Source organism: Bufo gargarizans, chromosome 1 (genome assembly GCF_014858855.1).
Source record: "Bufo gargarizans isolate SCDJY-AF-19 chromosome 1, ASM1485885v1, whole genome shotgun sequence".
Taxonomy (NCBI): domain Eukaryota; kingdom Metazoa; phylum Chordata; class Amphibia; order Anura; family Bufonidae; genus Bufo; species Bufo gargarizans.
In genome coordinates, this window is record NC_058080.1 from 511,095,238 (window position 1) to 511,112,111 (window position 16,874).

The following is a 16,874-nucleotide window of genomic DNA, read 5'->3' on the forward strand; positions in this document are numbered from 1 at the left end:
ACCGTAACACTTAAAAGGGTGTTATCCCAGTTAGTTAAACACATGGCAAAACCCATAAAATGAGCCCATAGACCCTTGTTCCTCCCCCATTTCCAACCTTGCAGGTCTTGGTCTCCCCACCAGTGTGTGTGTACAAGGTTCCCAGGGTGTTTTTGCCCCAGACTGCTGAGGCCAGTGGCTGCAGTGGTCACGGGCAGTATACAGCTGTGTTGCACCTGCAGCCTTGTACACAAACACCAGCAGGGAGGACCAGATCTGGAAGTGCCTGGAGAGTAGCAGGTGAGTATAGGTTCATTTTTTGTTCTATTGTATTTAAAAAGGTTTTCCAAGATTTAAATACTGATGACCTATCCTCTGGATATCTGATTGTTGGGGGTCCGACACTTGGGACCCATGCCGATCAGCTGTTTGAGAAGGCACCGCTGCTGCTGTGTTTACTGTGGCCATCTCCCTGCACACCAAGAATAGTGCTGTACATTGTATAGCAGATGTGCTTGGTATCCTGCTGAGCCCCATGACAGTAAGGCTTAGTCACTGGTCTAGGGTAAAGCAGAAAGAAGGCTGTGAGCACTGCTGCATTCTTGAATAGCTGATTGGTGAGGGTCCCTGGTGTCGGACCCCTACTGATCAGATACTGATGACCTATCTTGAGGGTAGTATTAAAATCTCAGACAAACCCTTTAATAAAAGGATATCTGTAAAATAAGGGTTAGAGGAGTTTTCAAGGAGTTAAAAATGTTTTGAGTAACAATAGCAAATGTAATAAACAAAAAGGGTTATCTGAGAGTGCTAAAAATGGTGAAATTATAATGATGAAAAAACACTCACCTCATCAGATCACCCAGCTTCCAGTACTGTGGCTCCTGACCCCCGCTGATGAACTGGGAGTGTGATGCGCCATCTACATTCACTTGACTGTCACCAGCCATTCAGTGGCCTCAGCAGTAGTACGTCCAAGAATGGCTCCAGATTGCTGACCAGTTTTTCAGTCTCTGACAACCCCTTTTAAACCCCCAAGTTCCCACCAGTCCTTGTTTGCTTTGTTGCATCAGTGAGTTGATGTGCAACCACCTGACTGCAGCAGCCAATCACCGGCCTCAGCGGTGACTTTTGCATCTATGGCATGAGTTCAGTTATTGGCTGCATTGGTCATGTGGAGGTGATGTCATCACTGTCTGACCAGGAAAGAGTTGAAGGGACCACTGGAGCCACAGGGGGATTTATCAAGTGAGTATTGAAATTTTTTTTTTTTCTCTATCACCCTTCCTGCTGTTAACCTGATTTTTAGACACATTGTCCTACCAGGCATTTGGCATTTGCAACCCCTTTAAAAAAAAAACTTAAAAACGTTGATGGGCTGTTATTGCAATGTGTGAAGGAATGTATGCAACCAAGAGCAGGGACCTGAGAAGACTTCGGTCTGTCATCCATGTGGACAGGGTTTCTTTAAGAGATGCATCTTACATCTCACAACCCTTTTTTCACTTCAGTTGCATCCTTTGGTTTAAGCAGTCCATCTGCTAATCCTTTCACATCATGTATAGGAGATCTGCTCTCTCTTTGCTTATTCATTTATAGCGCCAACATATTCCAGAGGGCTGTACAGAGTCATCGATCACAGTGTTCCCCTGTCCTATTTGGGCCCACAGTCTAAAATGAACCAGTATCATTGTGCTTTAGGAGTGTGGGAAGAAACCAGAGTACCCGGAGGACACCAGGCTGGTGCTGTGCTTGGTTGAATTGGACCCCAGTGCCGCAAGCCAGCATGGCACTAGGAAGAGGGGGGCGCCTTTCCCAATGTTTCCTCCATCCCTTGTGAATTGTGCCTAACCTCCTGGTGACCTGAATAGACATCCAGGCGTGTGGCGTGTTGTTGTGCCCAACAGTGGTGTCTACACCAATAGTCTTGATTCTAAATCCAGATGTTCACCAAGTCTTGCTGCACAGGGTCCCCAAAATTCAGAGAAGGATACAAACTATACTGTATATGAATGGAGGGGTGCCGGTCACATGTACCTACATAACCCTAATTCTAAAATGGGTCCCAATCATCGTGATACGATGAGCATCAGAAATGCCATGTCTCATGCCCTTTGTTTCCATCTTCACAACGCGTCTCCCCGTGTAGCTTTCATCTTGCCACTTGAGTAGCCTAAATAAAAAGTTAATTTGCCGACGGCTGCTCCTGAGGTGGGCACTCCCTTTTAAGTGTCCATTCACACGTCCGTATGCGTTTTGCGGATCCGCAATTGCGGATATTTTATGCGGTTGTGGACAGCACCTTCTGGCCCCATTGAAAATGAATGGGACTGCACCTGTTCCACAAAATTGCGGAATGGATGCAGACCCATTTTGCGGAAGTGTGAATGGACCCGTAGAGTAGATTAGATTAGACGATGCTTGTCTGAAGCATGCAGTTTGGTATGTCCCGGGTATGTAAGGTGGCAGGCGTGTGCCGTGCATCGGTATGTAGCCCTCCCTGCGTCATGTGATCAGTCTAGAAATAGAAATCCGTTCTCATTCCACAGTCTGATACTTTGTGTCTGTTTGGCCGTGCGCTCGCTTGCACGCGCGCGTGTGTTTTCTCCCTCTGTTGTAATTATGCACAGGCTGACATGGAGACATTAGCTGTTGCTATGGCAACCTGGTTTAAGTCGACAAGTTCCTGGCATGATGTCATTAGGACAGCTTCCCCCCTCCCATCCATCTCCCCGCATGCAGAGAGTGACTCTGATTATTCCAGCCAATCTAACCCCCAACTAGAGGGTGTCTTCTCACATGCCCTTGCTGGAATCGCACAGTCTCCCGGGGCCGTAGAAAGCCCCATCTGAGGACATGAAATCAGACCTGCTTCCTTTTTTTATCATTTAAGGAGTTGAAGCTGCAAATAATATCTGATTCCCCTGCATTGGAGTCAGGTATAACCAGCCTGAATTGTGTCTGAAACTGAGAATAAAGAAGGCAGAGAGGACAATGACTGCCGCGCAGATATCCGCTATGAGGGGCGTATTATTAATCGCTATACGCAGCTTTCATATCTTACTGGATGTCAATGTTTAACCCCTTAACAGCCAGGTTGCCAATAACGGGTCCTATTCTACAATGCCATACTTTTATAGCGCCTTAGATTATAGGCCCTTTTACACAGACCGAAGGCCTGGAACGAGAAGTTCTTGGGGGTCGAATGTCTGAAAAAAACGTTCCTATCACTCGTTTCTAGGCTGACTGGCTCTTTTTTGTCTTTGGATCTGCGTGAAAATGTTTGCTGTTCAGCAATAGATTTCCCTGTGTAATCGGAGGATGTAACGTGCATCAGGAATGAACAATCGTTTCAGTCAGCGGTCTAATGAGACCCCTAGTCCTGTATGGGTGCCAAGTAAAGTGGTCATCCCTTAATGGGATTTAATCATGTAAAATAATAAGTGAAAATTGACCAACAAAATAGCGATTTTAATATAAGATTTTCTCGCACATATATTTCACAAAAACCAAAGGCTAAAAAATAATGCTGAATGGTGGAAGGGCAAGAGTTAAAAACCTCAGGATGCCAGTAAAACCCCAACTGGCCTGGTTGTTAAAGAAGGGTTATGTGGGTTTTACAAACTGATGCCCTATGCGGTATTAAAACATGGGGATCCAGCTCTCTGCGCTCCCACTGACCAGCTGTTTTATGTAGCAGTGTTGCTTGTGCGAATGCTGCCGCCTCTGCATTGTTTACTTTGGTCTGTCCTGTAGAAGCGCATTGTATTTGTAGTGCGTTTGTCTGGTATTGGGGAGGGAGGACAAAAGTTGACCTGAACCAAAGTAGGGATAGACCAATCATTTGTATAACCAGGATTACCTCTTTAAAGGGAACCTCTCGACCCTCTGAGAGCAGCATAAAGAAGTGACTTCAGCAGGGCGTCTCTTTGTGTGAATATGTGTCTGTTGTAGAACGACCAGTGAGATCTGATGGTATGTTGTCCTTTTGTTTCTAGTGAGAACCTTTCCTGCTCCTTTACTTTTTTCCTCCATGGGGAAAGCAGTGTTTGCACAAGTGTAGAGATTGCTCAGCACCAGCCAGTGTATCTCATCAACCAGCACCATCTCCAGCTGGCGCAGACATCCCACACGCCATGCCAAGGTAAGCACCATAACACTGTCACTCATCTTAAAGGGGTTGTCCCATTACTAACACTGTCTCCAGCAGACACATGGAGGTGCAGCATGCGTGTGTTTCTGCCACTCCATTCAAATAGGGGAACACAGAGTCCCAGCAGTTGGACCTCCACGATCAAACAGTTATTTGCCATCCACATTGGGATAACCCCTTTAAGAATCTAGAAGTGGAGTAACAATTTATATTTGAAACCACAACTACTTCCATAAAAACAGAAAACTTCATTTAAGTATTGAACAGGCTATAAACATATTTTCTGTATATAGGGGCCTATCTGGGTTATCTTTACTGGGCACCAATTAACAGACGCAGATTTTAAAATGAGAATATTCTTTTTTTTTTTTTCTCTCATTACTATGTGTTTTGCTTTTTCTTCTTTACAGTTATTCTGAGTCCTTATGGGTTGAGTGGAACGCTTACTGGACATGCCTACAAAACATCAGACCCCACAACCCGAAGGCTGCTTGAGGAATGGCGTCCCTTCTACCCTACAGTGCTCTCTGCAAAGAAGGAACAACGGGAAGATCAGCAAATGCTTTATGATGATGATTTTCCGGCAGCAGTGGAAGTAATTGTGGGTAAGGATCTTCAGTTGAGAGATATTGCTGGAGCTTTATCTGTGTGATCTCAGTCAGATGTGTGACTGCCCCAAGGGCTAGTGTATACCATGTCACCTTCCTGTCCTGTGCATGTAAATAACGGGAAAGTTTAAAGTATTTTATAAAATAATTTTGGTGTAAAAAGGTTTGTCCACTTGTATTCATCCCCATTACATTATAGTTACCTGGTTTTTCCCCATCTCCCTTCCTCAGGAGGCGTTCGGATGGTTTACCCCTCAGCTTTCGTTCTCATAGCTCACAGTGACCTGCCAGCTCCGCCAAGCACTGTGAACACTGGGCATAGTGGTACAAGTACTCAGCAAAACACAGTTTTCACTAAAGATCCCAGCCCTTGCAGGATGCCCTTGACGCCACCCACGTCACCAGATCAAGCTGTTCCTGGTAAGTTGCCACCTAACCGTACTATGTAGTGGCTCCTTTAAAGTTTTCCTCCAGGCACAGTCTCCTGCCCGATATTAACATTGGGCGTTGGGAGACACAACTTCACACTGAGCGGAAACTGTATGATACTCTGAGAGTATCATCCGCGTGGTACTTCCGGGCATCGTATGGTTGTCCCTACCAACTGTATCAGCAAGTGTTCCGTTGCATCTCTCCATTCACACTTTTTTGCTCTCAGCAGCAATGATAATTTTTTTTTTCTCCATTTTTTTGGTTTTGTTGAAGTGGCTGTCTGAAGCTTTGTTTTATGCAGTAGAAACTGTATTATTTTTTGGCTATGTTTGGGAGTATAGATTACTGTATATTTTTTAGATATATTATTTTTTTGTTCATTGCGAATGCAAAAAAAGTACATATTTTTATTTTATTTTTGCACTGAATAACCTGTTAAATTAACTCTTCATGTTAAAGTTGTATTTATATCAAATATGTGTAGGTATTTTTTTTTCTTATGTAGTGTATGCACTATAAAATACATTTTATATTATATAATAGATTTTTTTATGCAGACTTTTTACACTTTTTTTTTTATTTTTTTTTATTTTTATTAGGGTATGTAGGGCTATTCACATGGCCATTGAAAAATAGGTCATTTTCTAATTTTGCCCGTTTTCACTATCAGACGGACCTCGTTGAAATCAATGGCCCTGTATTTTGCGAGTGTTTAGACAGGAGAGCACCTGTCTAATGTCCTTCAAAAAAAACTTGTTCACTATGTAAACAAAAATAACTTTTGAAGGGTTAAATAAAACAAAAAAACTCACCTCACTTGCACGCAAGGGAACATTTGCGCCCACTGCATTGTCACTTGATCATGCTAGGAGTGTCTGGTTTTGCGCTTCCTCAACTGCAAAAGCGAGCACTTCTGCGCATTCAATTGGTTTAATGCTGCCTAAGCTGCAAACATCCAGTTATAGAGAAGTGAAACAGAATAGTAATTCATTCATTTAAATCAGGCCAGTGAGAGGGTCCCCCCTAGTGATTGAGAAATTTGTGTAATGAGGTGCATACCTGCATTGCTGACAATCGCAGGCAAAGAATGGGCAACATTTTTGACCAAATATACATACATAATAATCTACTCTTCTGTTGCTCTATATAGCATGTGACCCACAAGATTAGGGTTCATTCACACGACCATATGTTTGCTGTGCCCGGGTTGTGGACCGCAAATAGCGGAAAATAATGCACCGGCGGTGTAAGTCCCATATTGCAGTGCGACCCAAAGACTCTTCCTATCTTTTGCGACATGGAAGCGCTTCAGAGTGTTTCCATGGGCTTCTGATTGATGCCTCTGCTACGCAGAAGATGGGACATGTTCTATCTTTTTTGCTGTATTTTGCGGAGCGTGGACCCATTCAAGTCAGTGGGTCCACATCCGCAGCATGGAGTTCACACAGCTGGTGCCCGTGTATTGCGGACTGCAATACGGGTACCATAACCATACAGTCATGTAAACGGGCCCTTGGGAGCAGAGGTTGAAAGACACCCCTTTCCAGTGGATCCCTGTGCTGCAGCTCCTGTCTCCACTGCTTTTAGTCCCTGCTGGACCATGGTTCGGTGGAGATGAGAACCGTGCTGCTGGAACCAGCACCTCTTGGAAAAAAAATAAAAAATAATGATTGTTACATCCAGACAAAATATGTAGAATGCTATTACGGTTATATTAAGTTTCCCCCTACCACTAGGACCTCCTCAAACACGAGATCGGAACCCCCAAAATAAACAGAGTGGCAATCGGACATGCAAACTGCCTCTCTATTTATCTCTATGGGAGTTCCAGTAATAGTAGAACACTCTACCCAGCTGCCTCTGGAACTCCCATGAAGATAAATGGAGCTGTAGTGCTCATGCTCTACCTGCCACACTGTCCATTTTGTTCTCCTAATCATGAGGGGGTCCCACTGGTAGGACCTATACCGATTTAATAGTAATTTCCTCCCCTGTGAATAACTTAATATAACTAGCTACCCTGTGTGGAATTTAACAGTTGATATTTTATGAAGTGTTTTGGTGCCCTCTTGTGGCCATTTTAAGAACTGCAGGTACATTCTCAATCTCTAAAGGGAACTTGTCAATAGATTTACGTTGATTCAATCACCACCAGTTTTTATACTGCTGGTAAGTACTTTTCCAAATTTGTCCCTTTCTAATTTTCCGTTTCAGTGTAATAAATTAAAAAAGGTTATAATGGATACGTAAACCTCTCTACATACATTGTATTTCCTATTTTGGTACCAGGGTTATACAGGAACTCATTTAATAGGAACATTTGATTGAAAATTACAGGAGACATTAGGTCTGTAACAGCAAGTGGTAACGGCCAATCAACCGGAGACAGTGTCAGCCATTCGAGGCACAGTCCCAAACGTGGAGGGAGAAGTTATTTGAAGTTGCGGAGTCATATGGCGCAGAGAGCTTGGAGGGAATGCATCCTGAACAGAAGTCCATTAAAGTAAGTTTTTTTTTTTTTTTTTTTTTTTTTTTTTTTTTTTGTAATGAAAGTTAAAGGGGCCCTCCCATCTAGCAATTTCATACTCTCCTGCGCTGTTCACTTCCTGGTTTCCAGCTTGTGAGGCTGGGCGGGCTTAGTGAGCTTAATTGAAGGCTTGTCCCGGCCGAGCCGCTCATCGCTGTCTTGAACGTGCATGCTGCCACGCATACGCCATGGTGACTTCTTCCTGACCAGTATAGTACAGAGCCGGTCACGCCGCCGCGCATGCGCAATGGTGAGTTCTTCCTGGCTGAGTATAGTACAGAGCATGCCTGTCTCTGTACTATACTCGGCCAGGAAGAAGTCACCATTGTGCGTGCTCGGCTGCGTGCATGTTCAAGACAGCGATGTGCGGCCCGGCCGGGGGAAGAAAATGTGTTCTACACAGGGGCTGCCCACTGATGCGACACACAAGAGGTGGCCGTATCTAGTGGATACCAGAAGACGACAGTGGGATAGGATTGAAAGATTTTTTCCAAGATAGGTAGGGATTTGCTAAAGGAACATAATTACAAAAATGCTCACAGGCACTTCTATAACAAATTAAAATAGGATCAATGAGATGGGAATACCCCTTTAAGGTCTGTCATTTAAATTTTGAGACATAGAAGGCTGATGGCAGAAAACAAAACATGTGGCCATCCTATTTCCTTTGTATTTTCCTCCTAGGATATAGTTTAGCCCAAACAGTAACTTACTGTTGGTTTTCCCACCACATCTGCTACATTTCTGTACCTTATTTAAACCTCTACAGTGATAGGCAAACTGCGGCTCTCCAGCTGTTGCAGAACTAAAACTCCCAGCATGCAAAGACTGCCTACAGCAGGGCATGGTGGGAGTTGTAGTTTTGCAACTGCTGGAGAGCCGCAGTTTGCCTATAACTGCTATAACATATTTAAAGTTTTAGATCATTATGCCCCTTTCCCTTTTTTTCTCCAGGCTGTGCAAATGAAGCTCTTAAAGGGGTTGTCTCACCTCAGTAAGTGGCATTTATTATGTAGACAAAGTTAATACAAGGCAGTTACTAATGTATTGTGATTGTCCATATTGCTTCCTTTGCTGGCTGGATTCATTTTTCCATCACATTATATACTGCTAGTTTCCATGGTTACGACCACCCTGCAATCCAGCAACAGTGGTCGTGCTTGCACAGTATAGGAAAAAAATGCCAGCCTATGTGCACTCCCACGGTCTTGGCCACCAGAGAGGCCAGCACTTTTTCCTGTAGTTTGCAAGCATGGCCACCGCTGCTGGATTGTAGGGTGGTCATAACCATGGAAATGAGCAGTTTATAATGTGATGGAAAAATGTATCAGCCAGTAAAGGAAGCAATATGGACAATCACATCACATTAGTAAGTGCTTTGTATTAACTTTCTCTACATAATAAATGCCATTTGCTGAAGTGAGACAACCCATTTAAAGTCTTACCAGATTACTTTTATGCATAATACCTTGTAACTTTTTTGTAGAATGTCTTTAGACTCTACCAATGACTCCCCAAGCACATTATTTTACGTAGACTTTTAAATAATAGGAATAGCTCACTCCTATGTGATAAGGACCAGGTGCTCTAGTACAATAAAACTGTATCACCCGTACAGATAAGAATATTGGAAATAGAAAGAAAATTATGGACTGGCACTCTGTATGTGTGGATAAAATCAATGCTTGATACAATATAAAGTGATCACATACATTTAATGTTAAAAAACAATAGAATAAAATACACAGTAAAATCCCAATAAAAATTGCAATATGTCACCTGAAAATGTACAAAGTTGTACTAAGTTGGCTGGGGGTCTGTGGTGTGAATCAACGCAGACAAATATTGCTGTATTCTTTGGAGAGAAAAAAATCCGCTAATGAGTGGACAAGTGTTTGTGGATCAAATCATGTATAGTCTATTCCCAAACACACAATCCTCTATGGGAAATGAAAGTGCTGTTTGATTTCAGATGGTTTATCAATGTCCAGACTCAATTATTGAAGCAATATAAAGTGCTGGTTTGCGCTATGTTAGGCCCTGTATAGGGTCTTACCTTCTCCTTGGTCGAGGCAATGTATTCAGAATTGCGGCCTTCCAGACCTGGATATTGAAGGAGATGTTCTGTTGAAAAAGCGCTACTGTGTTAGCTGTCTCCAACTTGTTCGTACGGACGCCAGCATGTCACTTGGTCTCTTCCAAAGCTGTAGCGTATGATTCACAGCAGGAAGTATCGCGGGAGTTAGTGCCGAGATTTTGGATCAAAGAAACTGTTGTGAAATTCGGAGCGCTCCAATCTTTCGGAAATTAACCGAAGAAATATTTTTCAGATTTCTGCAGATATTCGTGTAGAGGCCTCTTTCTTGTCCAAAGGGAGCAGTATGCTGGTTCTTGCCAGACGTGTTTCGGGGACCTCTTACCCCTTCCTCAGTGGCAGCTACTCTCCCATTTTGGACTGGCTATTTATAGACCGCCCAGGTCTGTCCAAATTGATGGTGTGGAATTAGTAATCCAGGATTCAGCTTGGTTTCTGTAGATGCGATTTTTATTTTTATTTTTTATGCGTTTTTTTCGACTGCGTTTTTGTCATGCGTTTTTTTTTTTTTTTTATATTTGTTTTTTTTTGTTTGTTTTTTTAGTACAACTTTGTACATTTTCAGGTGACATTGCAATTTTTATTGGGATTTTACTGTGCATTTTATTCTATTGTTTTTTTAACATTAAATGTATGTGATCACTTTACATTATTTTACGTATTGATTTGACCATTTTTTTTTTTTTTTTTTCAGCAGCTAAGACTGGCCATTCACATTAGATACCTGTCAGCTGAGCACTTGGCATGTCTGGCAGCTATCTAGCCCGACTCTAATTACATGCACTGGCTGGCTTAGCAAGCATATGTAGTGAATGGGAAGAAAGGAGAAAACCGCCGTCAGACTCCTGGCAGTAGCTTATCCCCCTTCATGGTTTCAGCAGCTGAAATCCAACAATCAGAGGGGATCATGCACGATTGGCATTAATAATTTTCCATGCTGCAGACATCTCCAGGAATATTAACCCTATTGCACACTTTTTTTTGTCATCCTCAACTAATGTCATGTCAGCTAATGTTCTCTCTTCATTAAAGGTCAAATATGCCCAACCAGCAGGAAGAGGAAGTGACGGGTCACATAACACCTTGGGACTTTGTGGATCCTACTCAGAGAGTCCACTGTTCATGCTCCAGGTGAGATCTAGACCTGACCATCATGTCTTGCACTTGGGTCATTACCATTACAAGTAACAAAGAACTTTAAAGCTAGTAGATCTATTTTACCTGCGTGAAAATGCCACAAGATGGCCTGAATTGCCTCCTGATACAGTCTGAAAGCTACTCTTGAACCCTGAGCATAGATCAGTTTCTGGTACTCTTTCTTCCATCTAGCACTCTCGCACCTCTCCAGTCTATCCTCCACTCTGCTGCCCGACTAATCCACCTCTCACCCTATTACTCCTCTGCCAATCCCTTCACTGGCTCCCCATTGCCCAGCGAATTGAGTTCCAAATACTAACAAATACATACAAGGCCGTCCACAACCTGTCCCCTCCATACATCTCTGAGCTACTTTCCCGATACATCCCCACACGCAATCTCGGATCCTCACAAGACCTCCTTCTCTCCTCTTATCTCTTCCCACAATCGCCTCCAAGATTTCTCCTGTGCATCCCCCACACTGGAACTCGCTACCCCAACATATCAGACTCTCACCTACAGTGGAATCCTTCAAAAGAAACCTAAAAACCTACCTCTTCAGATAAGCCTACAACTAGTGACCCTGCTGCCTCTATACCACCATGACCAGCTTCACCCTTACCTACTGTGTTCTTCTCCCATTCCATGTAGATTGTAAGCCCTCACGGGCAGGGCCATCTTTCATTCTTTACCAGTCTGTAACTCATCTTGTTTATGCTCAGTGCAATTGTCTGTATTATGTACAGTACAGGCCAAAAGTTTGGACACACCTTCTCATTCAAAGAGTTTTCTTTATTTTCATGACTATGAAAATTGTAGATTCACACTGAAGGCATCAAAACTATGAATTAACACATGTGGAATTATATACATAACCAAAAAGTGTGAAACAACTGAAAATGTCATATTCTAGGTTCTTCAAAGTAGCCACCTTTTGCTTTGATTATTGCTTTGCACACTCTTGGCATTCTCTTGATGAGCTTCAAGAAGTAGTCACCTGAAATGGTCTTCCAACAGTCTTGAAGGAGTTCCCAGAGATGCTTAGCACTTGTTGGCCCTTTTGCCTTCACTCTGCGGTCCAGCTCACTCCAAACCATCTCGATTGGGTTCAGATCCGGTGACTGTGGAGGCCAGGTCATCTGGCGCAGCACCCCATCACTCTCCTTCATGGTCAAATAGCCCTTACACAGCCTGGAGGTGTGTTTGGGGTCATTGTCCTGTTGAAAAATAAATGATGGTCCAACTAAACGCAAACTGGATGGAATAGCATGCCGCTGCAAGATGCTGTGGTAGCCATGCTGGTTCAGTATGCCTTCAATTTTGAATAAATCCCCAACAGTGTCACCAGCAAAGCACCCCCACACCATCACACCTCCTCCTCCATGCTTCACGGTGGGAACCAGGCATGTAGAGTCCATCCGTTCACCTTTTCTGCGTCGCACAAAGACACGGTGGTTGGAACCAAAGATCTTAAATTTGGACTCATCAGACCAAAGCACAAATTTCCACTGGTCTAATGTCCATTCCTTGTGTTCTTTAGCCCAAACAAGTCTCTTCTGCTTGTTTCCTGTCCTTAGCAGTGGTTTCCTAGCAGATATTCTACCATGAAGGCCTGATTCACACAGTCTCCTCTTAACAGTTGTTCTAGAGATGTGTCTGCTGCTAGAACTCTGTGTGGCATTGACCTGGTCTCTAATCTGAGTTGCTGTTAACCTGCGATTTCTGAGGCTGGTGACTCAGATGAACTTATCCTCCGCAGCAGAGGTGACTCTTGGTCTTCCTTTCCTGGGGCGGTCCGCATGTGAGACAGTTTCTTTGTAGCGCTTGATGGTTTTTGTGACTGCACTTGGGGACACTTTCAAAGTTTTCCCAATTTTTCGGACTGACTGACCTTCATTTCTTAAAGTAATGATGGCCACTCGTTTTTCTTTACTTAGCTGCTTTTTTCTTGCCATAATACAAATTCTAACAGTCTATTCAGTAGGGCTATCAGCTGTGTATCCACCTGACTTCTCCACAACGCAACTGATGGTCCCAACCCCATTTATAAGGCAAGAAATCCCACTTATTAAACCTGACAGGGCACACCTGTGAAGTGAAAACCATTTCAGGTGACTACCTCTTGAAGCTCATCAAGAGAATGCCAAGAGTGTGCAAAGCAGTAATCAAAGCAAAAGGTGGCTACTTTGAAGAACCTAGAATATGACATATTTTCAGTTGTTTCACACTTTTTTGATAAGTATATAATTCCACATGTGTTAATTCATAGTTTTGATGCCTTCAGTGTGAATCTACAATTTTCATAGTCATGAAAATAAAACTCTTTGAATGAGAAGGTGTGTCCAAACTTTTGGTCTGTACTGTATGTATCCCCCTTGTCATATGTACAGCTCTATGGAATGAATGGCACTTTAATAATAATAATAATGAATGGTCCGAGGAAGAGCAGCCACTTGTTAAAACTACTCAACCTACTGTACGCAGTTGTGCCTATGATGCGCACATCTCGCCCGGGTGAGCAATTCGTTTCCTCAATGATCAGCTTTGTGCCATGGTCCTTGAGGACAGAGGTCTGAGTCAGATCCTGTACTTACAGCACCACAGATGCCGCTTTTTAATTAGGTATCCACTTGGTGTCCATGCTGTTTGGATCAGAGAATTGCTAAGACCACATACACTTGTGTCCATCTCTCGGCTATGAGATCTGTCATGTCTCTATCGGGCTTTAGCTTCTGCAAGTTTTAAACCTCTCCACTGTCTACAGGATAGGGGATTAGAGTCTGAGGAGTGGGAATGTGACTGCTGCGACGCTCACAGTCTTGAGAAACGGGACTTCAGTTTCTCCCCATGTGAATAGAGCGGTGGTTGAGCAATGCATGCTGCCACTCCCGTTTATCTCTAAGAAGACACACAACTATCTTTAGCAGTCCCACAGATATGAATGGAGCGGTAGAACACATGCTAGACCACGGCACCAGACATAGGAACCCACAGAACGGACACATCCCCTATCCTGGGGAAAGGCACTACATTTTTAAAACTTGGTGCAACCACTTTGAAACACCACAAAACGAAATGCATTCTAGTATGAGCCCTTACCTTTTTATACTACCTAGGAGTTATGAACATTTACTATGTAAGGTATGGATACAGTTAGGCAGATATTTCTGTGAGCTTACAGTAAGCAATGGTTTGTAATAATTTTATGGGATCAGCCTCTTATTAGTACTGAAATGATGAAGATGGCAATAAAGATTGCTCTTGTACATTTTGGTTAATTACTTATTTAGCAGGAATTCTTCTACAATGAGGATTTGTTATTTACTACCCATTCATGCACCAAAATATGGTGGCAGCATTACCTGAGAACTTGTTTTCATGCTTTTCCTATGGTGATATTTAATTTAATATATGCCACACGTTCTGTTTTTTTCTGCAGGCACAAGTTGTCCAAGCAGCGTGGTGCACAAGGTGCAGCTCGTCCTCCCTCTGTTTCCCAACCCTGTGTGGGTGGAAACCCCTCTTCCAGCAATTCTTCCCTACAACCTTCTGCATCTTCCAAGCACAAACCTAACGATCGCCAAGAAAAGGCAGATAAACTGCAGAAAAAGGCCACAACTCCATTCCATCACCGACCATCTCCAACCCAGAGCGAACAATGCGTGACACAGGAACAGTCTGTGCAGCAGCGCCAAGGAACAGAGCCTGCAGCTGGAACAGCCTCCACCACTACACCAAACAGGCAGTTCTCTAGTATAGCACCTGCAGGGGAACTCGATCAACTATTGCCAGTACCCCCTGCTGATTCCCCGCATTCACCTGCCTCCCCAATGCCCCCTACTCTTAGTCCACAGCCCCCGCAACAAGAAGTTGAAATTCATGATCAAGAAGTGGCGGTCTCAAATCTTTATCCTAACGGTTTAGAAATGCAACCACTTGATGACAGGACGATAATGGCAGCTAGCCTTGGCCTGCCTATGATCACAGAAATGAGTGAGACCAGTTTGTATTGTGCTGGTCTTCCCCAGAATCGAGATGTCGAGGACAGCTGGCATGGTTACAAACTTCCAACTGCTGTCAGTCAAGACTTTCGTCCACCAGATATCCAGGGAGAGTGGTACGAGGCCAAGCAGGAGGTGGGATCTGAGAGCACTGCACTTAAAAGGTACAATTGGGCTTTTCATGGCAAAAAGGGTTACATATCTGCTGATACTTAGCATCCCTGTACTTTAAAAGGAAACTCTTGAGATGTCATATGAATTCCCACTGATGGCTAAACCAAGAAGGATGTGAACGCACAGCACGCTGTCTCTTCTCGCTGCTGAATACAGGCTCAGTAAGAAGTCTGTGAGCCAGTCTCCAATCCTTCTCAAGCAGCAAGGAGAGAGAGCTCTGTGTGAGTTATTCTATCTCATTTTAGCAGTTGGCGGAAGTATCATCACCACCACCACTAGTCAAAACCTTTGAAATTTTGCTATGACATATCAAAATGTTTTTTTTTTTTAACGTCCAGGAACAATTTAAGGTGGCCAAGGGCCTTCAATAGCTGTTGACCAACAGCTGCCATAGCCTCTCACCCCGATGTACCAGTTACACCAGTGTTAGATTGTCAGTGGGTTTGGCTGACGTTTACTTACTGTGTATGGCCTTGTCAGACACTGAAGACAACATATTGAATGTGGATATTCATCACAAGCTGAATATTTGACTTTTCCTTACTGTCGCCCTTTATTTTGACCGTTACAGGCTTCTGTCTCAGCCCAACAAACGCTTCAAAGTCTTGGATGAGAAGCGCCAGGTTGTATCAGACCTCAGTTATGTGGACCAGCTACCCCTACATCCAAGTGAAGGCTTCGGGGACTCCACTGATCCTTATACTTTTGAGGATGGAGATATTAAGTACAGTTTTACCACCACAAACAAAAAATGCAAGATGGTAGCAGAACTTGATCGGTCTCGGAAACAAAAGGTTATTTTCTTTCCCGCTAAGCCTGTAATAATTAGTTTTATTATGTGCTGTACTCATGCTTGTGAGGTCCAGATGTCAGCTGCCAGGTGAACTTCCGGACTCCATCATTAAAGGGGTTGCCCGGGCCTTTTCTGTTGATGACCTATCCTCAGGATAGGTAATCGATATCAGATCAGCGGGGGACGGCTTCTAGCACCCACGCCTATCAGCTGTATGGGGAAACAGTGCACACAGTATGCACGTGCCGTCTCTTTTCCTGCTCTCCGCTGTATATCTATGGAACAGCAGCAGTGAACAGGAAGAAAGAAGGCAGACAGCACGTGCTGGATGCCCGACCCTTGCTAATCTGATATTGATGACCTATCCTGAGGATAGGTCATCAATAGAAAAGGCCCATTCAACCTGTTTAACGTGGCAACCATGCCTGTTATTTCTATGGGAGGCTATAGATTAATAGCGCCCAGATACCTGAAGTCTATTCTGTTAATTTTTACTGTCATACAGACCTTTTAGGCCAGGTTCACACTTCACATTTATTGTTTGGTTGCTAAATATGTTTTCTCGCCCATTTTCCTTGGGGGACACAGACCTTGGGTATAGCTCAGCTCCCTAGGAGGCGTGACACTAAGTAAAACTGTTAAGCCCCTCCTCCATCAGCTATACCCTCAGCCTGGAGATAGAGGCTACCAGTTTTAGCTTAGTGTCCAAGGAGGCAAGACACTCCCTGCTACTGCAGGGCTGTTTTCTCCTTGTTATTTTTACTTTTTCTTCTAATTTTGTTATTTTATTTTTTCCTAGGGATACCAGAGACGCATTAGACCTCTCTGCTCTCCCGGGGTTGAGCTGCGCCAGTGCCAACTTATCTGCACTGCTGCCTCCCCCACAGAAGCAATAGGAGGATCTGGGCAGCAATGGCTCCCCTACATCCCGCCAGCTAGGGGGTCGCCCGCACGCCAAGCCCCTCTTCCAGCTTC

General features: G+C 43.8%; 1 protein-coding gene across 1 annotated transcript in view; it reads left to right on the forward strand.

Moving 5' to 3' along the window:
• Positions 1-16,874, forward strand: part of MED13L (mediator complex subunit 13L) — a 155,867-nt gene that overhangs the window by 92,391 nt on the left and 46,602 nt on the right. The window contains exons 5-11 of the mRNA XM_044275306.1: positions 3,978-4,123; positions 4,543-4,737; positions 4,972-5,160; positions 7,510-7,675; positions 10,827-10,925; positions 14,371-15,096; positions 15,678-15,900. Coding sequence (XP_044131241.1) covers positions 3,978-4,123; positions 4,543-4,737; positions 4,972-5,160; positions 7,510-7,675; positions 10,827-10,925; positions 14,371-15,096; positions 15,678-15,900 — 1,744 coding nt within the window. The remainder of the gene's footprint in view (positions 1-3,977; positions 4,124-4,542; positions 4,738-4,971; positions 5,161-7,509; positions 7,676-10,826; positions 10,926-14,370; positions 15,097-15,677; positions 15,901-16,874) is intronic.